Genomic DNA, 24,665 nt, shown 5'->3' with positions numbered 1-24,665 from the left:
CAGACATGCACCACCATGCCCAGCTAATTTTTTTTGTATTTTTAGTGGAGATGGGGTTTCACCATGTTAGCCAGGCTCGTCTCGACCTCCTGACCTCAGGTGATCCACCCGCCTCAGCCTCCCAAAGTGCTGGGATTACAGGTGTGAGCCACCGCACCCAGCCCTGTCATATTCACCTCCTATCCCCAGGTAGCCTCATCTGTACCCTAGCTCACAGCAGGTGCTCAGTAACTGGAATTTGGAGTATTTGGAAGATCAAAATACCTCAAACAACATCTCCCTTCATTGTATTTGAAAATGTACATGCAAATTCATGCTGGGCCAGTTTTTACTAAACAGAAACCTTCACACAGCTGTGAGCCCTTGTATCCATTTTGAATTGCTGCCATAAATCACCACAATTTAGAAGCTTAAAACAACACCAATTCATTCTCTCATGGTCCTGTAGGTCAGAAGTCCTGGTACAGAGTGGCTTACGGGGTCCCCTGGTTAGGGTCTCCCAAGGCCACAGTCAGGTCAGCAGGGCTGCGGTTCTTTCCAGAGGCTCCGGGGATGAATCCACTGCCAAGCTCCTCCAGCTTGTTGGCCAGATTTCATTCTTTGTAGTTGTGGGGCTGACGTTCCTGTTTCCTGACTGTAGGTGGAGAACCCCTCAGCTCAAGGCCCCTGCATTCCTCATCCTGTGGCCTTCCTGCCATTTTCAGACCAGCAACTGCCTGTAGAGTCCTCATAACTCCAGCTCTCTGACCTCACCTTCAGCCACATCTCTTCTGCCTTTAGCTAAAGAAAGTTAAGAGCTGGCCGGGCTCGGTGGTTCACGCCTGTAATCTCAGCACTTTGGGAGGCCAAGGTGGGTGGATCACGAGGTCAGGAGATCAAGACCATTCTGACCAACATGGTGAAAGCTCATCTCTACTAAAAATACAAAAATTAGCTGGGCGTGGTGGTGCGCCTGTAATCCCAGATACTTGTGAGACTGAGGCAGGAGAATCGCTTGAACCAGGGAGGCAAAGGTTGCAGTGAGCCGAGATCGTATCACTGCACTCCAGTCTGGCGACAGAGTGAGACTGTCTCAAATTAAAAAAAAAAAATGGGTTCACACTAGCACTTAGGTCCTAGGATCACGGTGAAGAGTGACTGCATTCATTCATGCTAAGAGCTTATCAGGGCCTGATACACAGCATTGTCATCATTGTGATGACCGGGGCAGGGTCCACACACCTGCACCCTGGAGGGGTATGGAGACGGGTTTCAAGATCTGGGATCTGGTCTTCAATTTGGTAGGCCCAGAAACAAATTTCTGCTCACCCAGCTAGTCGACGTGAGAGCCACGATTCAAACCCTGGCCTCGCCAGTTCCAAAACCCCCTCCAGGAGGTCCGGCCTCCATAGACTGTCCCTGCTGCCTCTTTCAGTGGCAGTTAGACTGGTGTCCCTCTGAGTCACAGCTGGCAGGAGAGAAACCCTTGGATTCACAGAGTGATGCTTTTTAGGGAATTACCCTCCTTTAAGCCTTGGGGGAGGAGAACTCCCCAAGTGTACAAAGCATGTGCACAGACCTTGTCACCTTTTCTTTCACTTGCAGCCCTGTGAAGTAGGAATGAATGATTCCTATTTCACAAGTGTGGTTAACTGAGACCCAGAGAGGACAGGGGAGAAGATGCAAAATGGATTAGATACCTGTGATGCTCTCTGTTTGTTTGTTTTGTTTGAGACAGTCTCACTGTCACCCAGGCTGGAGTGCAGTGGCACGATCTCAGCTCACTACAACCTCCGCCTCCCAGGTTCAAGCGATTCTCCTGCCTCAGCCTCCCAAGTAGCTGGGATTACAGGCACACACCACCACACCCAGCTAATTTTTGTATTTTTAGTAGAGACGGGGTTTCACCATGTTGGTCAGGCTGGTCTCGAACTCCTGACCTCAGGTCATCTGCCCACCTCAGCCTCTCAAGGTGCTGGGATTACAGGCATGAGCCACCACGCCTGGCCAAATAACTGTGACATTCTGAGCACTGTGCAGAGCGCTTTACATACATCACCTTCACGAGACCCTCCTCCCCAAGTTACTTTCCTCTTTTCCTAGAAGAGAAAACAGCTCAGAGACAGGGAGAAATTTGCTCAAAGCTCAACAGCTGGAAAAAGACAGGACCAGGAAACCCTTCCTTTTCCATCAGACAAGGTCCCCTTGTGAAGGGAACGTGCAGTCCATGACTGGGAGCTCCTTGGGGTCCAGGGTGCTCATCTCTGAATGCAACCTCTCTCCTGCACACCTAGCAGGGTCTGCAAATGGTGATATTCTAACTATTGCCTGTGAAATGGGAGACATGCTTTTTTTTTTTTTGAGATGGAATCTCACTCTGTCACCAGGTTGGAGTGCAGTGAAATCTCGGTTCACTGCAACCGAGATTCAACCATCTTCGGGTTCAAGAAATTCTTCTGCCTCAGCCTCCCAAGTAGTTGGGACTACAGGTGCGCACCACCATGCCCAGCTAATTTTTGTATTTTCAGTAGAGACGGGGTTTCACCATGTTGGGCAGGAGGGTCTTGATCTCTTGACCTCACGATCTGCCCGCCTCCAACTCCCAAAGTGCTGGGATTACAGGCATGCACCACTGCGCTGACTGACATGCTTCTATTTGATGAAATTGCCATCCTTTGTGTAACCAGTCTGGGAAGAACAGCCAAGGGGATATAACCCCCTTCACAGGCACAAACTGAGTCTTGGGCTCTGGTACAGCCAGGGTTCTGCTGAAAGCTTATCATTTCCCATTACTACTGCAACACTCGTGTCTTCATTCCCCTAGTGTATGAGCAGAGCTACACCCCCCACCTGTCCTCCCAAACCCCTCCCATCCATCTCTGAGATGCTGTGATTCGATTAATTACCACCAAAGCCTGCACCGCTTTTTGTCATTTTCATTTATCCCATCTGCTGAGTCACTGTGTCCTGCTCTGGATTAGAATGGTTATTCACAAGTTATTCAGCCATCCGTTGCCGTGGACACCGCACAGCCTGCTTCCTTCATCACCCATCAATTCTCAGCAATGCTGGTTGTGAGCATGGGTACCACTGCCATTACCAAGACCCAAGGGGCATCAAAGTCTCCCAGAAAAGGAGGGGGGCCCGATGACGCATGAACAAGAGCAAAATATCTGCTCTCAATGGTGGAAAAATCAAAAACAGCTCATTACATCTGGCCAAACCACGTGGAGGCAGCAGGTTATCACATAAGTCAACAAGGCATCATTTTATTTTCTGGTACATCTTTGGCAAATGCTTTAGTCTGTTTGGTAACCATTGGAAGGTATATTTCGATACTCAAAAATTGTTATGCAGATTACTAGCTCCCCTTGAAAGCAAAATGAAGGAGTCTTGAAAGGCAGGGTCCTCTAGGAGTTGGCTCTGCATAGGGGGTTTGCAAGTGGTGGGGCATGGGCAGCTGACTAGGAGATGGTGGGGCAGCTGCCAGCCAAACCCAGCCCAGCACAGAGGCCCGAAGTAGAAGAAGGCACCGAGGGTGTTCCATGCTAGGGGGAGGGTGAAGGGGCTTCAGAGGTGACCAGGATGTGAGCCACTGGAAGGAGAGAACAGGCCATCAGCCCACAACCCATTGCTCCTGGTAACACGTTGTGTTTGCAGAGTCCAGCGGAGGGGACGGGGAATCAATACATCACCCCACATTCACACACTCCCTGCTCGTCAAACATCAGTGGATGGTGAAATCCACTTTCCCTGAATCTAAGGTCATTGGGTTCACTCCCTCACCTACACCACCCACAAGGGTCCCTATGTAGTCCGAGAGATGAGTGCCAGGCCCCTGACCCCCAGAATATAGTGGGGAGCATTGCTCCTGACCCAGGGAACTTGGTTCCTGCTCCTCCCACCCCTCTCCAGCACCTCACCGTGAAGGTCAACTCCTCTATCCTTCCTCCACATCCAGGATGACTGACCGACACTAAATGACAGGGCGGTGCCGGGTGATGGGCTGTACCTGTGCCCCACCCCATTCCTCTCACCTGGACTCATATGACAGGGTAGGGGCGGAGGGGCACAGTTGGGAGGGACCATGAGGGTTTTATAAGGCAGGTCTGGAGCACCAAGCAGAGCAGAGACCTGCGAGACACCAGGCCTGCTACACCACACACCTCTCAGCTCTGCAGGTAAGAAAACCCAGGATGAGAGGGGAGAGGCTGGGAAGCGTGTTGACAGGTCCTCTCCTCCATCAAGGTATTGGGCTACCGGCCAGAGTCTGAGGCTCACCCCTTGGGGTATCCAGAGCTGGGACTCTTTCTTTAGCCCAGGATGGAACTAGGTCGTGGCTCCAGGACCCACCCTGGTATTCCCAGTTTTGCCTTCCACCTGCCCTTCTGCCCCAGCCGGGGCCCTGCCCTTCGCCTCTCCCTTCACACTCATCCCAGCCCTGGGAGGTGAGGAGGACTGGGGTTCTTCTCCTCTCTCAGATGAGAAAACTGAGGCCCAGAGGCAAGATGTGACTCGCCCAAAGTCTTAAGTTGTATTAGGCAGGGCTAGGATGGGAATCCACAGCTTCAGGATCCCATTTCAAGCCCTTTCCTAGACCCATGCCGTCCAAAAGAATGTCCCATGATTCGGGAAATGTTCTTTATCTGCACTGTTCAATATGGTAGCCACTAGCCATGTGTGCTCTTGAAATGGGGTTAGTGTAAGGGAGTAATTTTTTTTTTTGAGATGGAGTCTCGCCGTATCTCCCAGGCTGGAGTGCAATGGCGCGATCTCTGCTCACGGCAACCTCTACCTCCCAGGTTCAAGCAATTCTCCTGCCTCGGCCTCCCAAGTAGCTGGGATTACAGATGCCTGCCACCACCCTGCTAATTTTTTATATTTTTGGTAGAGATGGGGTTTCACCATGTTGGCCAGGCTGGTCACAAACTCCTGACCTCAAGTGATCTGCCTGCCTCAGCCTCCCAAAGTGTTGGGATTACAGGCGTGAGCCACCGTGCCTGGCTGTAATTTTTTAATTTAATTAATGTAAATGTAAAGAGCCACATGTGGCTATGACACCGAATAACACATGTGGTTAGCATTCGACAGAACAGCTCCAGATCACTGATTTTTCAAATCTTCAGCAGCAGAATTCTTTGCTGCCAAAGAAAACCTGACAGAACCTCATTATGAAAAACCTGATGGCCAGGCACAGTGGCTCATGCCTGTAATCACAACACTTTAAAAGGCTGAGGCAGGCAGATTGCTTGAGCGGGTTCCAGACCAGCCTGGGCAACATAGTGAGACCTCGTCTCTACTAAAAATAAAGACAAAAAAATTAGCTGGGTGTGGTAGAGCACACCTGTAGTCCCAGCTACCTCAGGAGACTGAGGTGAGAGGATCTTTTAAGTCCAAGAGGTCGAGGCTGCAGTGAGCCAAGATCATGCCAGTCACTGCATTCCAGCCTGGGAGACAGAGCAAGACTCTGTCTCACAAAAAGAAAAGAAAAAAGAAGCTGGGCATGGTGGCTAATGCCTGTAATCCCAGCACTTTGGGAGGCCGAGGTGGGCGGACTACAAGGTCAGGAGTTCGAGACCAGCCTGACCAACATTGTGAATCCCTGTCTCTACTAAAAATGCAAAAATTAGCTGGTGGGTGGGGGTGGTGGCAGGCACCTGTAATCCCAGCTACTCAGGAGGCTGAGGCAGGAGAATCACTTGAATCCAGGAGGCGGAGGTTGCAGTGAGCCAAGATCATGCCATTGCACTCCAGCCTGGGTGACAGAGCAAGACTCCGTCTCAAAAAAAAAAAAAGAAAGAAAGAAAGAAAAGAAAAAGAAAAACTTAAAAGCAGTATAGTATTTTATTAATACAAATGTATTCTGACAAGAGAAAATTTTTATCATTTTCTTATCAAGGAATGATAAAAATGATAAATCAAAAAATGATTTATCAAGCCAATCAGAACAGTGACGCTAAAATAATACAAAAATAGTGAACCCAGGGAACAGGTGACCATTTAAATGTTATGTTTGTTTGAGATTCCAGTTTAGCTCTATATTATGTTTTCCCCAAACTTGATTCACCCTGATACATAATTGCTAATGGTCACAGTTTCATTTTTTCTTAACTGCTTCATTATAATCATAGGATATTTCCTCAGTTAAGCAAAAATGACAGGAGAACCTTTCCTCTGAGGGCTGCACAAAAAACAGTGTGATCTGGCCAGGCATGGTGGCTCATGCCTGTAATCCCAGCACTTTGAGGGGCTGAGGTGGGCGGATCACCTGAGCTCAGGAGTTCGAGACTAGCCTGACCAACATAGAGAAACCCCGTCTCTACTAAAAACACAAAAAAATTAGCCGGGCATGGTGGTGCATGCCTGTGATCCCAGTTACTCAGGAGGCTGAGGCAGGAGTATCACTTGAACCCAGGAGGCAGAGGTTGCGGTGAGCCGAGATTGTGCCACTGCACTCCAGCCTGGGCAACAAAAGTGAATGCCATCTCAAAAAAACCACCAGTGTGACCCGCCAAGTGATGAATGTGCCTCAGTCTCCAAAGTGAAAGCATGTGGTCTGTAACACAGCTGGATATCTATGTTCCTTTGGTATTACTATTTAAAAGTTTCACTTTTTGTTTTTTTTTTTTTTTGAGACAGGGTCTCACTCTGTTGCCCAGGCTGGAGTACAGTGGGGCGATCTTGGCTCACTGCAACCTCCGCCTCCTGGGCTCAAGCGATCCTCCCACCGCAGCCTCCCAAGCTGGGAATACAGGTGCATGCCACCATGCCCAGATAATTTTTGTATTTTTTGTAGAGATGGGCTTTCGCTATGTTGTCCAGGCTGGTCTCAAACTCATGGGCTCAATCGATCCGCCCTCCTCAGCTTCCCAAAGTGCTGGGATTACCATGCCTGGCCTAAAAAGTTCACTTTAAATAATAAGTCTTGGGCAGAGCACAGTGGCTCACATCTGTAATCCCAGCACTTTGGGAGGCTGAGGGGAGGATCGCTTGAGCCCAAGAGTTCAAGACTAGCTTGGGAAACATGGCGAAAACCCGTTTCTACAAAAAATACAATAAAATTAGCTGGACGTGATGGCAGAAGCCTGTGGTCCCAGCTATTCTGGAGGCTGAGGAGGATGGATCACTTGAGGTCAGGAGTTCAATACCAGCCTGGCCAACGTGGTGAAACCCCATCTCTACTAAAAATAAAAAAATTAGCCAGGCATGGTGGTGTGCGCCTGTAGTCCCAGCTACTTGGGAGGCTGAGGCAGGAGGATCACTTGAACCCAGAAGGCAAAGGTTGCAGTGAGCCGAGATCCCACCACTGCACTCCAGCCTGGGCAACAGGAGTGAAACTGTCTCAAAAATAAAAAAAATTGCAGACTCATCAGCAGATAGAGGCCTGGAGCCACATGGTTCAGTCCCCTGCCTCTGGGCCTGTGTGGGGACAGCCCCACCCTTAAGCTGGGCCCTTCTCCCCTTTGCAGACGAGATGCAGCAACTGTGTGTGTATGCGCTGATCTTTGCGCTGGCTCTGGTCACCTTCTCGGAAGCTTCTTGGAAGCCCCACACCCAGCGGCCAGATGCACCCTTAGGTACAGGGGCCAACAGGGACCTGGAGCAACACTGGCTGGAACAGCAGGGCCCAGACTCTCACCACCGAAGGCAGCTGGGACCCCAGGGTCCCCCACACCTGGTGGCAGGTAGGAGCTGCTGACCGCCCTGCTTGCCTCGCCTGGGCAGGTTTAGCCAAGGTCTCCCCAGACTGGCCCTGACCTGGGTTCCTGGAGGGTAGGCACCTTCCCCTGTTCTCACCTCTCTCACCTCCTCAGACCTGTCCAAGAAGAAGGGCCCATGGGTGGAGGAAGAAGAAGAAGCCTACGGATGGATGGACTTCGGCCGGCGCAGTGCTGATGATGAGAACCAACGGCCCTAGAACCAAGCTGCAGAGCCCAGCCACCTCCCACCCCACCCCAGCCCTGTCCCTGAAAAACAAATCAAAAATAAACTAGTTGCCTGTAATCCCAGCACTCTGGGAGGCCGAGATGGGCGGATCACCTGAGGTTGGGAGTTCAAGACCAGCCTGACCAACATGGTGAAACCCTGTCTTTAAAAAAAAATAAAAATAAAATAAATAAATAGTTTCCAGTGGATCAGTGGACTGTGTCAGTGCTATGGGGAAGAGAAGGGGGACTCATCTGGGGGTGAGGCTGCAGGAGGGAGGAGAGTGGAGTGCCTCTTAGGGGCAGGGACCCTTACTCTAGCTGATTCTCCTTGGGTCCCCTAGAGCCCCACACTGAACAAGAATCCACAGGTGTGGGTGGAATAATAGATGGTAGGGTTCAGAGCCACAGTAAGCTTTTTTTTTGAGACAGAGTTTCACTCTTGTTACCCAGACTGGAGTGCAATGGTGAGATCTCAGCTTCCTGCAACCTCTGCCTCCCAGGTTCAAGTGATTCTCCTGCCTCAGCCTCCCGAGTAGCTGGAATTAGTTGCCCGCCAACACGCCCTGCTAATTTTTTTTGTATTTTTAGTGGGGATGGGGTTTCACCATGTTGGCCAGGCTGGTCTCAAACACCTGACCTCAGGTGATCTGCCCGCCCAGGCCTCCCAAAGTGCCGGGATTACAGGAGTGAGCCACTGCACCCGGCCTCAGAAGCAGCTTTTTGAAAGATCAATCAAGCTGTGTCACTGTCAGTTTTAACCTTCCAATGTTTCCCATTGCACTTAGAATACAACCTGAACTCCCTACCACAGCCCTGAAAGCTAGCCCCGGGGTTCCCCTCCACTCTGCGTCACGTGGCTTCCTCCCCTTCCTCCTCATCTCCTTTCCCTTACACAGACATGCCTTGTCCTCTCCTGCTCAGAGCCTCCAACCTTGCTACTCCCTGTGCCTGCAACGCTCTTCCCCAGGCACGAATACGGTGGGCTCCCCTTTCCTCCTTAGCTCTTGGGCAAAATGCCTCTTCCTGAGAGACCGACCCTTTCTGCTCCTCACCCTTCACACATAGAGCCAGTTATTCTCTACCACAGGGCCAAATAAAAAGAAAACGATCTAGCTTTTTAAAGAATTAATGCCAGTTTTATTCCAGGTCTTCCTGAGGACTATAGATTGAGGCCTCCAGCCCAGGAGCAGGCTGTGGCACAGTGTTTCGGTCTCCTGCTTATACATAGCTGGGGGCTGACGGGGGAGGTTCCCTATGTGCGCAATCCCGTCAGACTTGCTCAGAATTACATGAGAGCAGAATCACAGCAAGGTTTGGGTGTCAGAGTACATCTGGCCACTCCTAGATCACAGAGGCATCATCACTAACTCCGTCAGATGTCATCTTGGACATGTTACGTGTCAGAAAAGGCAGGGACTAGGATCATTTCTCTTTTAAGAAATGTGAAGACTCAAGCCAGGTGTGCAGTGGCTCAAGCCTGTAATCCCAGCACTTTGGGAGACCAAGGAGGGCGGATCACTCGAGGTCAGAAGGTCAAGACCAGCCTGGTCAACAAGGTGAAACCCTGTCTCTGTTAAAAATACAAAACTTAGCCAGGCCTGTGCCTGTAGTCCCAGCTGCTCGGGAGGCTGAGGCAAGAGAATTGTTTGAACCCAGGAAGCAAAAGTTGCAGTGAGCAGAGATCACGCCACTGCACTCCAGCCTGGGCGACAGAGCAAAACCCTCTCTCAAAGAAAAAAGAAAAGAAGAAGAAACGAAACGTGGTGACTCAGGCAAGAGGCGTGGGGGGCTTTGGGCTCTCTCTTGTGCTGTCTTCAAAGCATCTTTCTGGAGAGCTGACTACAGTCGGGGTCTTTGTGAAACTGCACTGACGAGCAGAAAGAGGCCAACACGGCTTCTTGCCGTCTGCTGCTTTGTCTCACAACAGCACAGTACTTTCTTCAGAGCACATTTCACAATCTGTAGCTGTTTTGTTGGCCAGTTTATCGTCTGCCTCTCTGGCGAAACAGGAAACTGAGCGTGAGGACCACATGTCCCTCCTCCCTTCTTATCCCCAGTGGCAAGAATAGGAGGAACCCAACATATTTGTAAATATGTATTGGGATGATGCCTGTAATCCCAGCACTTTGAGAGGCCGAGGAGGGCGGATCACCTGAGGTCAGGAGTTCAAGGCCAGTCTAGCTAACACGGTGAAACCCTGTTTCTACTAAAATACAAAAATTAGCCGGGCTCGTGCCTGTAATCCCAACTACTTGGGAGGCTGAGGCAGGAGAATCGCTTGAACCCAGGAGACGGAGGTTGTGGTGAGCCGAGACCTCACCACTGTACTCCAGCCCAGGTGACAGAGTGAGACTCATCTCAAAAAGAAGAAAAGAACCTCAGGGGGAAGTGACGGGTCTATGCTCATAGAGAAGTGATGAGTGGAGTGGAGGGGCTGAGGCAGTGAACAAGGCAGGTAAGGGAAGCATGTGAGAGTGTGAGGACAAACCCCCTGCCAGCTACAGGAAAGGCCACGCCTACGGGCAGGGGAGGGCCCCAGCCACGCACCTTTCCATAAAATACACGGGATCTGAGATCACCCTCCTTAGGGATGTTCTGAGCTCCTCAGCCAGGGTCTGCTGGAAACCAGGAAGAGTCTCCTATGGTGGAGAGAACAGACGTTACCAGAGGACCCCCAGCCATAGTCTCAGGCACAGAAGGGAACTGGGATCTCAATCAGACACCAAGGCTGAAACACAAACACAGAGGCAGAAAGGTGGGCAGCCAGGAGAGGGTCCTCACCACAGGCATGCTGCACGGGCAGTGGGCGGCAGACCCAGTGGACACCGGGGATTGCTGAGGGTCTTCACCTCCTCCTGTGTGTCAATCAGCATCCCTCACAGTCCGTGCACTTCTCCTGCAGGTCTTGCAGCTGGGAACCCACCCGCAGGCTCTGCTGGGACCCAGGCCCACCCCGTCCAGCACCTCTGCCTATGCGCTCTCAGGCTGAGGCCAGAGGCCCAGGCTCTGGACTCCACGTGCCATGTGGTGGACCCAAGGGAGGTCCCTGCACTCCACATCACTTGAACCTTGACGGAACTGCCACCTGCTGGGCTGTGCCAAGCATGGAGGGGACGGAAAGGGACAAGACTCAGTCCCTGCTAGTCTTCTCCAGAGTCAGGTAGCTGCCAAGGGCCTAGGGTCCGCACTCTGGGCCAGAGGCTCTCCAGGGTGGGGGCAGGAGCTGGGAGGGAGCCTCACCTCTTCCTGGAGCTGCATCTGGATTTCCTTCTCCGAAGCCAGCTGCTGCTACAACTTCTCAGTCTCAGCCCCATACTGGAAGGACCCAAAACCAGTGAACCCCCACCTGAGGCCTCCCCACTCGGGGCACCCCCTGCTTCCAGCAAGTCTCGCCAGGCACATCAGTGAGTCCTTGGCAGCCTGTAAAGTGAGAAGTCACACGAAAGGAGGGCAAAGAAGGCAGGGGAGTCACATGGCCTGGTTCCTAGAAGACTCCAGGATCTTTTCCGGGCCTTGGCCCCTCCTTAAATAAGGAGTCAAGATAAGGGTCTCGCTGAAGTCTCCTCTAACTCTGACTCTGACACAGAAAGGGACCTTGGGCCTGGTGGAGCCGAGCGGAGGCAGGGAGAAAGGAAGCTAGGGTCACACAGGACCACGATAAGAGGGTTCCACACAGGCCCAACTCACTGTCCAGCACCACTGCTGCAGCTTCACCACCTGGGCCTGCAGCCGAGCCACCTCCTTCTGCTGCCATTCATAGTTTTCCAGCCTCAGCACCAGCACCTCCGACAACTCAGCCATCTGCTGGCTGGCCTCCACTGAGGAGGGCAGAGGACAGGTCTGCCCTGGCGCCCCTGGCCTTCGGGGTCCAGCTCTGACCCTCCCAGATGCCTCTGTCTGCCCCACACTCGGCTACTGGGCTATGCCAGTAGGTCCCACAGGGCTTAGCATTCCTCACTCAGGTCTATTCAAGAAATGTTCATTGACCGATACTGAGCAGGGCACCAAGGTGAGTAGTCAACAAGATCCAGCCCCACACTGAGGTCAAGTTGGTGGGGAGACAGACCACAGTCACGCATACAGGGCATGATGGACAAATGTCAAGGGCATTTGGGGAAAAGGCATCACAGCTACAGCACCCAACCCAGACCTGCAAGGTATAGGAAGGATTCCTGGAAAAAGGAACCACTAAGCTAAGACCACAGGGCAAGTGAAGCTCAGCCAGGCAACGAAGGGAATACGGCCAGGCACAGTGGCTCACACCTGTAATCCTAACACTTTGGGAGGCCAGCGCAAGCAGAACATGAGGTCAGGAGTTCAAGACCAGCCTCACCAACGTGAAACCCCGTCTCTACTAAAAATACAAAAAATTAGCTGGGCATGGTGGCGTGCAATCCCAGATACTCAGGAGGCTGAGACAGGAGAATCGCTTGAACCTGGGAGGCAGAGGTTGCAAGGAGCTGAGGTCATGCCATTGCACTCCAGCCTGGGCAATAGAGCGAAACTCCATCTCAAAAAAAAAAACACCAGTAGTCCCAGATACTCCTCAGGAGGCTGAGGCAGGAGAATCACTTGAACCCAGGAGGCAGGGGCTGCAGTGAGTAGAGATTGCACCACTGCATTCCATCTCAAAAGAAAAGAAAAAGAAAGAAATGAGGTCTTGCCCAGCTGCCCAGGCTGGAGTGCTGTGGCTATTCACAGGCGCAATCCTATTACTGATCAGCACGGCAGTTTTGACCTGCTCTGTTTCTGACCTGAGCCAGTTCACCCCTCCTCAGGCAACCCAGTGCTACTCCACTCCCTGGACCATCCTGACCCCATCAGCATAGTGTCTACAGCCCAGAACTCCCAGGCTCAAGCAATCCTCCCACCTCAGCCTCAAGCAATCCTCCCACCTCAGCCTCCTGGGAGGCTGTGACCACAGGTGGGAGCCACTGCACCCAGCCAGGTTTGGTTTTAGAAAACTCAATGCGGCTGTGTGCAGAAGTTCCTGGTAGGGAGGGAGTAGAGGCAGTGCGAATAGTTGAGAGGTGTCCTGGGCTAGAGGCAGCCAGAGGGGGAGGGGAAAAGAGACTTAAGCCATTCCTAGGCGGTAAAAGCAACAGAGCTTGGTGACCGGTTCCTACTCCAGTAGCCTGGGGACCAGCGGGGACATTCAGGGAGTTGCAGAGCCTGGGGAGAAAGGAAGGTCAGGTCTGGGGTAGAGGGAACAACAGGAGTTCCGCTGTTCCCCACTTTGTGTCTGCATCTCACCAGCTACACTGAACTCATGCACAAACACTGCTCTCACTCATCTTCATGAACACACAGCACCTAGGACGGTGCCAGGCGTAGTCACTGCCCCGTGCATGACTCTGAACTGTCCCTGCCCTGGGTACCTGGTCTCTGGCAGCTCATGGCTCCCTCCTGCCTGCCCCAGATAATAGGAGACAGACTTGGAAGAGACGCACCACTTTTTTATTTGAGACAGAGTCTCACTCTGTCCCCCAGGCTGGGGTGCAGTGGCATGATCTCAGCTCACTGCAACCTCTGCCTTCCGGGTTCATGTGATTCTAGTGTCTCAGCCTCCTGAGTGGCTGGGACTACAGGCACGTGCCACCAGCCGGCTAATTTTTTTTTTTGGACTTTTAGTAAAGACAGGGTTTCACCGTGTTAGTCAGGATGGTCTCAATCTCCTAACCTTCTGATTCGCCTGCCTCAGCCTCCCAAAGTGCTGGGATTACAGGTGTGAGCCACCACACCCAGCCATTTTTTTTTTAAGATGGAGTCTTGCTGTGTCAGAGACCCACAGCTTCTGTATAGCTCTTTATAGTTTGCACAAAGCACTTCCTCAGCTGTTGACACTCTTAATCCTCATAAACCCTGGAGAGATCAGTGAGACTGAGAATTCATCCCCATTCTAAAGACAAAGATTCAGAGAGGTCAAGGAATGTATCCAAGTTCACACAGCTAGGAGTGCCAGATCTGGGACTTGAACTTGGATCTCCATACTCCGAATCCTGAGTTCTTTTCTCTGCTCCTTGGGACAGCCCCCCACCTCGAGTGACAACGTTACATACAAAACTGCTCCACACATTCCAGAATGAGCATCTGTTCCTCATCCTCAAGGGTGTTGAGCTGAGAGGCCTGGAGGGAGGGAGAGAGGAAGGGACAGGGAAGTCAACACCCCTTGCTAGCGGGACACCTTTCTCCCCTCTCCTTACCTCTTCTCTCAGCTGATAATTCTCCTCCTCCAGCAGCCTCAGCTTCTCCTGCAGGCTTCCAGCTGCAGGCAGTGGTGCTGGTGCAGCCATGCCTCCTCTGAAGTCCTAGGGGAGGGAGGAATGGGAGTCAGGGTGCAGGGAGTGGGGCTTCCCAGTCCCCAGCCCACCCAGGGCCTCCCCACCAGGGCTAAGGGGAGTGTTCTCAATTCGTTCCAGCAACCCTGCCACAAGCACATTGCCTGTGTCCCTCCTAACAAATGAGGAAACTGAGGCTCAGAGAAAGGACTCGCAGGTGCAAAGGCAGGAACTCACAGCTTGGGGGCTTCACAGGGATGAGCATGCTGCTGGTCTTCTCTGCTTCCTCCTCTTCCTGTTCCTTGTCTTCTGCTTCCTCTTCTTCATCCTCATCCTCATCATCAGAATCTGAGTAGAGCTGGAGGAGGTCATCCCTCGAGTTCACCTGGTGTCTGAGGTATAAAATCTGTCAGGAAGGGAGAGGAGCCATGGGTTGGCAGTGGGCAGGGGCGGGAGAGGGTCCTGGCGTGAGGGGGGTGGACTGACCCCTTACCCTCCCCACCCAGTTACCTCCACCCTGGCTGAGCCCAACAGGGCTTCCAGCTTGCTGTTCTCCTCCATCAAAACACTGTTCTGTTTCACCAGGGACTGGCTGATGCGGGCTGCAGTATTCAGCTCTCTCTCTCTGCAAAAGGACCCTCACTCATAGGTAATACTCTCCCAGCGTCCAGGATCTTCCAGACAGGCGGGAGAAGCTGGGGGGTACACAGGGGTCAGAAGGAGGCTAGGCCCCTAAGGGAACCCTCCCCATCCCCTAGTTCTCTAGGGTACTAGACCAGAGTCTGCCATTAACCCACTGTGGAACCTGACTCAGTTTCCCCTCACAGAAAAAGCAGATCAGACCAGATTGGCTCTAAGACCTCTTCCAGCCTGAACATCCCACACTGGCCTGTCTTCCATAAGAAGGACCCCTAGCTGGGCCCCCAGAGAGACAGCCAAACAGGAAATAAGACCCCACCCCTACAGGGCAGAACTAGAACGAGGACCTGCCTGACTTGGGAAGGCAGTGCACGCCTCCTCCAGCAAATACAACATCACTTTGATATCTTCCTGGGTGATCTTTTTGACTGGCGGAGGTAGGCTAGGAAACAGCGCTGCAGGAGGCGGTGGGTGGGGAAGAAAGGCCCAGGCAGGTCAGGAAAAAGGAGCGGATGCCATCAGCAACCAGGGGTTTCCTCCAACAAGGGTCATCAGAAGAAAAGACTGGGCTCCCCTCCTGCCCCCAACATCCTCCTCTTACCCCTCAGCACCCAACACTCCCTTCCCTGCTCCCAGGGCCAAGTGGACTGTGGCTCTTTTTTTTTTTTTTTTTTTTTTTCCTGGAGGAGCCTGGATCAAGTAAGGGGGTCACAGTCCTCCAGGCTCAGGAACTGGGCTCTCCGGACACCTGGGTCCCTGGCGCCTAGGAGAATGGAGACAGCCAGGGGAAGTACAGCCTCAGACTGGCTCATCACCCCCTACCCAGAAGGCAGTGCAATGGAGTCTCCTGGGTCATACAAACAGACGCAGCCACTCACGCTGCACCTGAAGAGGAAGACTTCTCCAGCACCAGATTAGGGTGCATTCGAGCCTCTAGACCCAATCCAGAGATCTCCCCCGACCCACAGGAGGATAGAAGGAAAGAGAAGGGGCGGGGGGAAGGGCACGACCTTGCCCCCAAACCCACAACCAAAAGTGGGCAAAACTTCCCCTTCCGCCCACCCCGCGTCTCCATCGCGCGCGAGCCCTGTCGGCCAGAGCAGGCTCAGAGCGCGCCGGGCAGTGCCCTCCTGCAGCCCCCCGTCCCTCTCCTAGCACTGCAGTAGACCCGGGAGAGGGGCGCTGAGGGGACGCAGATCTGCCGCAGCAACAGGCGCGTGGAGGTGGGTGGGCAAGAGCGCAGGCCCCAGGACCTGACTCACTGGCACAAATCAGGGGACGAGAGCGGAGGAGGAGATGGGGAAGGGGTGACCAGACAGGCGCCGCAGTGATATTGCGGGGGTGGTGGACGGTGACACTGAGTACCAGCGGGGACCGGGCGCCTGGACCCAGCGGGGCCACTTCCTCCCCAGAGTTGCCCCAGTCCCCATCCGGTCCAGGACCCCGGGGGCCCGGTTTACCTTCCTCCAGCTCCCGAATAAAGGTGGCGCGCTCAGGGCCGGACACCCCGGGTTGCCGGCCAATGTAGGCGGCTGGTGACCAGATGCTGCTGCCTTTCCAGCCCCCAGGCCAGTGGCCCGGGGACCAAACGGCCCTTGGAATACGAAGCGGGTCCGCAGCGCGTCCGAACTGTCGGGCACAGACCGGGCATTCCCCTGGATGGCCGAGAATGCGGACGCGCGCCGGGATCCTGCCTTGGCTCCAGCCTCGGAAGTCGGACAAGCTCCGGTGCGGGCTTCCAAGAGGCATTGCGATCCAGAGGCAGCTCGGGATCCTGCTCTCGGTGCAGCGCCCCGTGCCTGCGGCCCGCGCAGAGGGCTCCGGAGTGGGACTGGCTGAGGGCGAGGGTGCAGAGATGAGTGCTGCTCGGTCCCCGGGTCCGAGTCCCGGTCCCCGCAGGCTCCCGGCGCAGCCGTGCCCCCACCGCCTCTGGCGCATCTTGACTCCGCCTTCCACTGCCGCAGCGGGACCTTTATAACCTGCCCAGGGGCGCCCCGCCAGGCCCGACCACGCGTAGAGGTGGGGGCCGCCGAGAAGCAACTAGTGGCACGTGGGACTCAGAGCCGCGCGGGAGGGGAGCTAGTGGTGACGGAACAGAGCACCTTAAAAAAAAGGAGGGCAAGAAGGCCGAGAGCAGGTTCCGGATGGTTCCGAGTTGGGCTGGAAACGAAAGATTTCTTCTCCCCTCTCCATCTCCAAAGAATGGTTCTGCCCAAGCCGCGGCTGCCCTGGAACTCCGGGACTGGGCAAGTCCCTGGCTGAGGGCCTCCCCTACCCGGCTCCCGCGCCGGGGCTTGGGCTGCCTTCCCTGGTGTAGAAGTTGCCAACCCGACATTGTGCGTACGGTCTGGGGTGGCCAGTGCATGAGGGCAGGGCTGCATCTTTCTCGATTGACTGGGAGAGACATTCCAAACTCCAGGGCGCTTCCAACGTGCTGTCCCGCCTGGCGCTGCAAGCCCGACCCTCACGTTCACACCCCCGTGCTCGCGACACTAGACGTCTTCCATTTGATTGCGATTCCTGGTTCTTCACCTCACCTCCAACCCTAATTCGCTTTGCCCTCCTCTTGCCAGGCTGGCGAACCCCTGTTCTCCTGGGGAGACGCCGCTTAAAAGTCTCCCTGTCGCGGGGCGCCGTGGTTCAGGCCTGTAATCCCAGCACTTTGGGAGGCCGAGGCGGGAGGATCACCTGAGGTCAGGAGTTCGCCCACCAGAGGGTAAGGTAGTGCCGGCCCGCATACCTCACCACGTGGCTCCTTACCTACAGGCTCAGTTGCCCCACAGCAGACGGAGTAGGGACGGTAACTCCATTTTACAGATGGAGAAACCAGGGCTCAGGGCCCCGTCATACAGGAAGTAAGCATTTTGGCATGGCTAACAGATACCTGCCTTTCCACGGCCTAGGGCTGTCCAGGAGACCCAAGGTGATCTCTAATCCAGGCCTCTCAAGTGGTTTTCCGCTCACCAATACAGTGAAACCCCGTCTCTACTAAAATTACAATAATTAGCCAGGCATGGTGGTGCGCGCCTGTAATCCCAGCTACTCAGGAGGCTGAGGCAGGGGAATCACTTGAACCTGGGAGGCGGAGGTTGCAGTGAGCCGAGATCGCGCCACTGCACTGTTGCCAGCCTAGGCCACAGAGCGAGACTCCGTCTCAAAAAAAAAAAAAGAGAGAGAGAGAGAGAGAGACAAAAAGAAAAAAAAAGGAAGAAGCAAGCAGAAAGAAAGAGAGAGAAAGAAAAGAAAAAGAAAAGAAGAAAGGAGTTTCATGTAGAGTGGACACATGTATTGTGCGGTGCTGCTGGGCTGGGTCAGGCAAAGACTGAGGACAGAGACTGAGCTTAGCAAGCTGGGGTCATGAGCAACCTTGGTGAGCTGGGGTCATGGACAACCTCGGCAAAAGCAGTCTTGCAGGGCAGGGCACAGTGGTTCACACCTGTAATCCTAGCACTTTGGGAGGCCAAGGCGAGTGTATCACCTGAGGCCAGGAGTTCGAGATCAGCCTGGCCAACATAGTGAAACTCCATCTCTACTAAATACAAAAATTACCTGGGTGTGGTGGCACACACCTGTAGTCCCAGCTACTCGGAAAGCTGAGGCAGGAGAATTGCTTGAACTTAGGAGGCAGAAGTTTCAGTGAACCGAGATTGCACCACTGCACTCCAGCCTGGGCGACAGAACAAGACTCCATCTCTAAAAAAAAAAGAGTGGTCTTGGTGATGGAGGTGAGAGTGATCAAAGAGGGGTGAGGAAATAATGGGAGGTAACAAAATGGAAACACAGAGGAGGCTGTGCACTGTGGCTCACACCTATAATCCCAGCACTTTGGGAGGCTTAGAAGGGTGGATTGCTTGAGCCCAGGAATTTGAGACCAGCCTGGGCAACATGGCAAAAACTTGTCTCTATTAAAAAAATACAAAAATTAGTTGGGCATGGTGGTGCATACCTGTACTACTTGAGGAGCTGAGGTGGGAGGTCACCAGAGCACAGGTCGAGGCTGTAGTGAGCCTTGATCATACCACTGCACTCCAGCCTGGGTGACAGAGCAACACCCTGTCGGCAGGGAGGGAGGGAGGGAGGGAGAAAACAGATTACAGAAAACTGTATTGAAGAAATCTGCAACAAAGGAGAGTTGGAGAAGGGCACAGGAGCTGAAGGAGGACGTGTGTGCTGGGGAGTGTGTTTTGAAGATGGGAGAGGGGACAATACTGTTCCATGCTGATGGAACTGTTCCCTCAGAGAGGAGAAAACAGGTGCAGAAGAGAGAACCCATCTCCCAGGATAATTCTGGAAATGGAGGAACTTTCATAACCTCACCTGTTCTCCACCTTGTCCAAAGCGTGCGTGTTTTCTATGGTTTCTTTGTCAGTGGAAAGCTTGAAGGAGACGCCACCCCAGTGTTTGCTGCGACAGTGAGGTTGAAGAACATGAGGAGGTGGCTGTTCAGGCATGAGCACAGCCCAGGCTTCGTGAGGCTCTGCCAAGTGGTCCTCCCACAGCCCAGCTTCCTGGACAGTCTGTGCCTCGGACATCTCTGCAGCCCCAACCACCAAGCACAGAACAGGGCATACAGAAGAAGCCTATTGCATTCCTGCTGAATTGAACTGTTTCTGGCCCATGAGGAAGCAGCCCTGGGAACCCTCTGGAGAGTTTGAGGGAGAAGAAGGCAGTAGGATGGAGGAGACAGAGATGAAGTCAGGACTCTCTGTGTCCTCCCCTCTCCTGAAAGCTCCCCCAGTAGTCCGCCCCTCTAGGTCAGCGCACCGGCAGCCAGCAACTCTGGCGATGGGCACCAGAGGGCAGTGCCAGCCCGCATACCTCCACACACGGCTCCCTCACCTACAGGCTCGGTCGCCCCACAGCAGGTGCACTAGGGACGGTGACTCCATTTTACAGATGGAGAAAGCAGGGCTCGGGGCCCTGTCATTCTGGAAGTAAGCATTTTGGCCTGGCTGGCAGACGTCTGCCTTTCCACGGCCTAAGGCTGTCCACGAGACCCGGGGTGGTCTCTAATCCGGGCCTCTCAAGTGGTTTTTCGCTGTCCACCACCCCCTCCCTTCCCTGCTGCTGCTTTAGGGAGAGAAATCAGACACAGCAGAGACCCTCGGCTCCCGCCCTCCCTCCCAGTGTGTACCCACTGACCCTGCTGGACCCGAAAGAGGATAGGAGGGCGCAGAAGATTTGCCAGGCTGCAAAGCCAGACCACCCCCAACTAATTGTGCACAGTCCCCTGAACCTGGGCACGGTCACTCCAGTGCCCAGCCCTGGGCAGCACACAGGTGACTCAGGCCCCTCCCCCGCCTCCTCCCCTGACCCGACGCTGGAAAAAGCCACCTGGAACAGGATATGTCATAGAGCCATGAGGGTCGGTGCCAGGGACCTGGGTGGGGCCAGGCACCAGGATTACTTTCTGCAGGGGAGCAGGGTGGACGGGCATCCTGCAAGTCTTTCGAGGGCCCTCCTCCCTCTCCTGTGGTGGTCTCGGATCCAGGCCTTCCCCTCCAGAACCAGGCAGTAGCTGCCATAGTTCCCCACCCCCACCCCAGGACCCAGGCACAGTACCTCCTCACATCAGTGGAGAACGGGGGGCTTGAGGGCTGAGGCCCCTCCACATCCCCAGAGGTTCCCTTTAACTTTTTTTTTTTTTTTTGTGACGGAGTCTCACACTGTCACCTGGGCTGGAGTCTGGAGTGCAGATCTTTGCTCACTGCAACCTCTGCCTCCCGGGTTCAAGTGATTCTCCTGCCTCAGCCTCCCCAGTAGCTGGGACTACAGGCACCCACCACTATGCCAGGCTAATTTTTGTATTTTTTTTCTTTTATTACATCACAACATCATTTATTATGTGAATTTTTTACAATACAAGCAAATACAGAAATGCAATATATGAATACAGCTAAATGCAAAATGGTGACTTTTTTCTCTTCAAGAGGCCATGATTCCCATTTCTAGTAAAATAAACAGACTGCATATAGGTAGAAACAGGTTGGTCATTAGCTTCACAATTTTGCCTAGAAGTGATCTATAGATGCATTTTTCCCCTCTCTTCTTATCATAAAGTGTAAAAAGGGAGTTAAAGGAAAGTTTCCTTGCTGGTTCCCACCATATGAAAGATGCTAGATTCTATTTTAGCAGGGCCAATATATGGAAAATATCTAAATTAAATGTTTATTACAAAAATGAAGCAGTGATAAGATTCTGGCTAAAGAGGGCACTAAACAAGAATAACATATACTTAAAGAATCCAAAACAAACAAAAAGAGGTTGTTATAAAAAAGCCCTAGGTGCACTGTAAGCATATAGGGTTTTTTTCCCCATGTGTATTTTTAAACAATGGAAGTGTCAAAAAATAGGGTCAACTGTGTTAGACTAAATTACATTATTGTATATGCTGCACTGAATGGAACCTTTGTATTATAATTATCATAGAGAAGCATAGTTTGCATCATATTATGGCAATTCATCCTCAGTGAAAACCTTCCAGAGTTCTTTTATTTTGGAATATCCTGTAAACAATCAAACCACCAGAACATGATTGTACGACAGTAAAATGTTCTCTTGCATTAAACTGAAGATATCTGTTTAATAAAAAAAGAAAATGTAGGAAAGGTACTTAGAGCTGTTACTTTCTAAGTACACAACACCCTAACAATTGAAGGCATCTTAATCTCCATCAAGAACAACAACAAAAAATAATAATTTTTGTCGTGCTGCTCAATCCATCATTATGGATAAAACTGGTGCAAATTGGTCAAACGGATCCAACAAGCACTGATGTCCAAGCTGGCATACTAGCAACGCATACGTAACTGGTGGTCAATAGAGAGTTTAAAAGATCTTCCCTTTCTTCTTGTTCTTTTCCAAGGGTCTTGAAGAGTTCTGTTCTAAATACGCTGTTGAGCTTCCCAGTTTGCTTTCTCATCCTCAAACTGACAACGTTTTTCCTCTAATTCTTTGTGCTGTGCTTCCAAATTCTTTTTCATTTGCTCATGGCGCCGCTGGAGCTCAGCTTCAGAGTCCTTCAGTTTTTGAACTTTTTCTTTGACCTTCATCTCAAACACCTGCTCCATCTCCATCTCCATTTTAGCTACATGCTCCCTTCTTTCTTCTTCCATTTGTGCCAGAGGGCTCTTAGTCAGCTGCCCCTTATTCTTATTGTTACCGACTCCATTGTAAGTCACAGCTGCCAACATTATTAGTGACATTATTAGTAACATCTTTCAAGTCCTGCATGTGCATTCTTATCAACATATTTCTTAAAATTGTAAAATCACAATGTCACCATTTTCAACTTCAGCAACACCCCAAGGATACTGCCTTCCTCTGACCCTTTTGCCATTAACTTCAATGATAGTATTATTACCTACCACAGCAAGAGGTAAACGGTCCTTTATCTTTTTTTTTTTTTTTTTTTTGAGACGGAGTTTCGCTCTTGTTACCCAGGCTGGAGTGCAATGGCACGATCTCAGCTCACCGCAACCTCCGCCTCCCGGGTTCAAGCAATTCTCCTGCCTCAGCCTCCCGAGTAGCTGGGACTACAGGCACGCACCACCACGCCCAGCTAATTTTTTGTATTTTTAGTAGAGACGGGGTTTCACCATGTTGACCGGGATGGTCTCGATCTCTTGACCTCGTGATCCACCCGCCTCGGCCTCCCAAAGTGCTGGGATTACAGGCGTGAGCCACTGCGTCCGGCCCTCCTTTATCTTTTTAACAAGTTTATTTTCTTCTTCATCTGTTTCTGGAAATTCATATATTTTAATTTTATGTTCTTGGATTTCTTTCATTATCTGTTTTTTAAACTGTTGGCATTCCTCTGGTGTGAGTGTGTCTGCTTTGGCAATGGGTGGGATGATATTCACTTTTTCATGCAAACGCTTCATAAACTCAATATCCAATGGTTTAAGTCCATGTCCTGAAGGAGCAATGAAGTATAAACAACACTGCACCCTATTATCAGGCATCTGGCGTCTGTTCACTGGAGATTCCGCATTTAGGTAGTCCTCAAATTTACTATCAATGTAGTCGATAACAGGCTGCCAGCAATTACTATTATCCACTGCATCTCCAAATCCTGGGGTATCAACTATTGTGAGCAGCAACTGAACACAGCCTTCCTTGATTAAAACTTTGGATCGTTTCACCTGTACAGTCTTTTTAATTCTATGAGAAGGACCTGGATACTCTGGAGAATACGAATCTGTGAGGAACAATGAGTTGATTAATGTCGACTTTCCCAATCCAGATTCACCCACTACCATAAGCGTGAATTCAAAACCTCTCTCCACTGATTTTCTGTATACTTGATTTGGGAGATTGGCAAATCCCACAGCCTTCACGGTTCTTCTGTTGAGTAACAGTGGTAATGGTGCTGTTGTTGACGCTCCTCTCCTCAGCAGCAGCGCATCTCACACTGCTTTTTTTTTTTTAAACTCAATCTTACAGTCTATTGTGGGATAAATTTTGTATTTTTAGGAGAAATGGGGTTTCACCATGTTGGCCAGGCTGGTCTCGAACTCCTGACCTCGTGATCTGCCCACCTCGGCCTCCCAAAGTGCTGGGATTACAGGCGTGAACCACCACACCTGGCCCCCTTTAACTTTTCTACCCTTCCCAGAGAGTGCAGACCGACTCCTGGGCCACTGAGCCCCTCTGGCCGGGAGCAAGGAGTTAGGGAGATACTGGGGGCTGCTGGGGGCCTGAGCCCTCTGCCTGCCGTCTTCTAAGGCCCCCCTGCAGGCCAGGACCAAAAGAGAGAGGGAAGGAGAGAGGGGACAGAGAGCAAGTGCCGGGGGACAAGGGCAAGGGCTGAGGCGGCCAGGACCTCAGGTGGAGGGAGCCCACTCTGAAGTTCCTCCCCACCTAGGGGCTCCCATCCTGGACGAAGGCCACGCCCCCACCACGCAGGCTTACTCCTGCTCTTGGTTTTAACATCTGACTCCTCCTCTGAGAAGCCCTCCCTAGTGGGGCTCACCTGTGTTAGGTCCCCTATGCCAGTTGGGGCCTCTCTGTGTCCTCCCCTCTGCTGGCATCCTCTAGAGACTCTGCCCATTCACAAGGTAAGATGATGTCATTGACAAGATGATCTATTTAGTAGCAATGAGAGCAGTATCTGTTTTGCTCACCTCTTATTCTCAGAACTCTAATGAGGTGTCCAGTAAATATTTGTTGAATGAACACATCAGTGGATTCTCTGGGTATGGACAGTGGGAGTAGTCATCACCCTGGGGAAGTGACTTCTGATCAGGGTGAGACCCTAGGACTCTGGACTCCAAACCATGGCTCCTCATCCCCTGGCACAGGTGAGCCCTACCAAGAACCCTCCAGGGGCACCTGTGGCAGAGGGTGGAGCCTGGCCAGGATGTGAGCCACAGATTCCCCCCGGGAGTGGCCCTCAGCACAACCAGGTGCCCGCTTCTTCCCTAGAGCCCTCAGCCCAGCCCCGCTCCTTTCCCCAGGGACCAGAGCAGGAGGCCTGGGCTGGCCTGATAGGGAGCTTTGTCCAGCAGGTCCGCAGTTCCCTGACCTGGGAGGCTCTGCTGGAAGCCGTGGGGAGTTGGGGGACCACAGCACCCACTGTGAGGAGGGCAGGACCATCAGTCATGTCCAGCCTGCTGCACAGGCAGTGCCAGGTGCTGGAAAGCCTTGAATGATGTTCCCTAGCCCCTTGGCCTCCCCAAGCTACCTCCAGACTCAGGTGTCATCAGGGATAACACCAAGGAGCCCTTTGCTCCCTGATCTTTGTCCCCACTGTCAACAACTGCCTCTCATCCCTGTGTCCACATCCAGGCTCTGAGTCCTTCCAGGGACAATTTGTAGGGTTGGGGACAGACAGAGGGAG

The 24,665-nt window shown here is 52.5% G+C and overlaps 2 protein-coding genes and 1 pseudogene across 2 annotated transcripts; 1 reads left to right on the top strand and 2 right to left on the bottom strand.

Moving 5' to 3' along the window:
• Positions 1 to 4,122: 4,122 nt before the first annotated feature.
• On the top strand, positions 4,123 to 8,004 carry GAST (gastrin). Its single transcript, XM_012444086.3, has 3 exons — positions 4,123 to 4,160; positions 7,449 to 7,664; positions 7,794 to 8,004. Exons 2-3 carry the CDS (start codon positions 7,454 to 7,456, stop codon positions 7,895 to 7,897), a joined length of 315 nt encoding a protein of 104 aa, XP_012299509.2. The 5' UTR covers positions 4,123 to 4,160; positions 7,449 to 7,453; the 3' UTR covers positions 7,898 to 8,004.
• Positions 8,005 to 8,324: 320 nt separating this feature from the next.
• On the bottom strand, positions 8,325 to 16,762 carry HAP1 (huntingtin associated protein 1). Its single transcript, XM_064369647.1, is given in 16 exon segments — positions 8,325 to 9,904; positions 10,455 to 10,546; positions 10,689 to 10,747; positions 10,750 to 10,785; positions 10,788 to 10,818; positions 11,595 to 11,725; positions 13,967 to 14,033; positions 14,111 to 14,166; positions 14,169 to 14,215; positions 14,423 to 14,465; positions 14,468 to 14,591; positions 14,696 to 14,859; positions 15,196 to 15,279; positions 16,285 to 16,371; positions 16,374 to 16,629; positions 16,631 to 16,762. Coding segments are annotated over 16 exon segments (1,488 nt in total). The 3' UTR covers positions 8,325 to 9,825.
• Positions 16,763 to 21,469: 4,707 nt separating this feature from the next.
• LOC105711163 (septin-7-like) lies at positions 21,470 to 23,122 on the bottom strand (annotated as a pseudogene).
• Positions 23,123 to 24,665: the final 1,543 nt, after the last annotated feature.

The sequence above is a fragment of the Aotus nancymaae genome, unplaced genomic scaffold, assembly GCF_030222135.1.
Source record: "Aotus nancymaae isolate 86718 unplaced genomic scaffold, 86718_ANA_hifiasm-v0.15.2.pri h1tg000089l, whole genome shotgun sequence".
Classification (NCBI taxonomy): domain Eukaryota; kingdom Metazoa; phylum Chordata; class Mammalia; order Primates; family Aotidae; genus Aotus; species Aotus nancymaae.
This window is presented reverse-complemented; position numbering and strand designations above follow the sequence as displayed.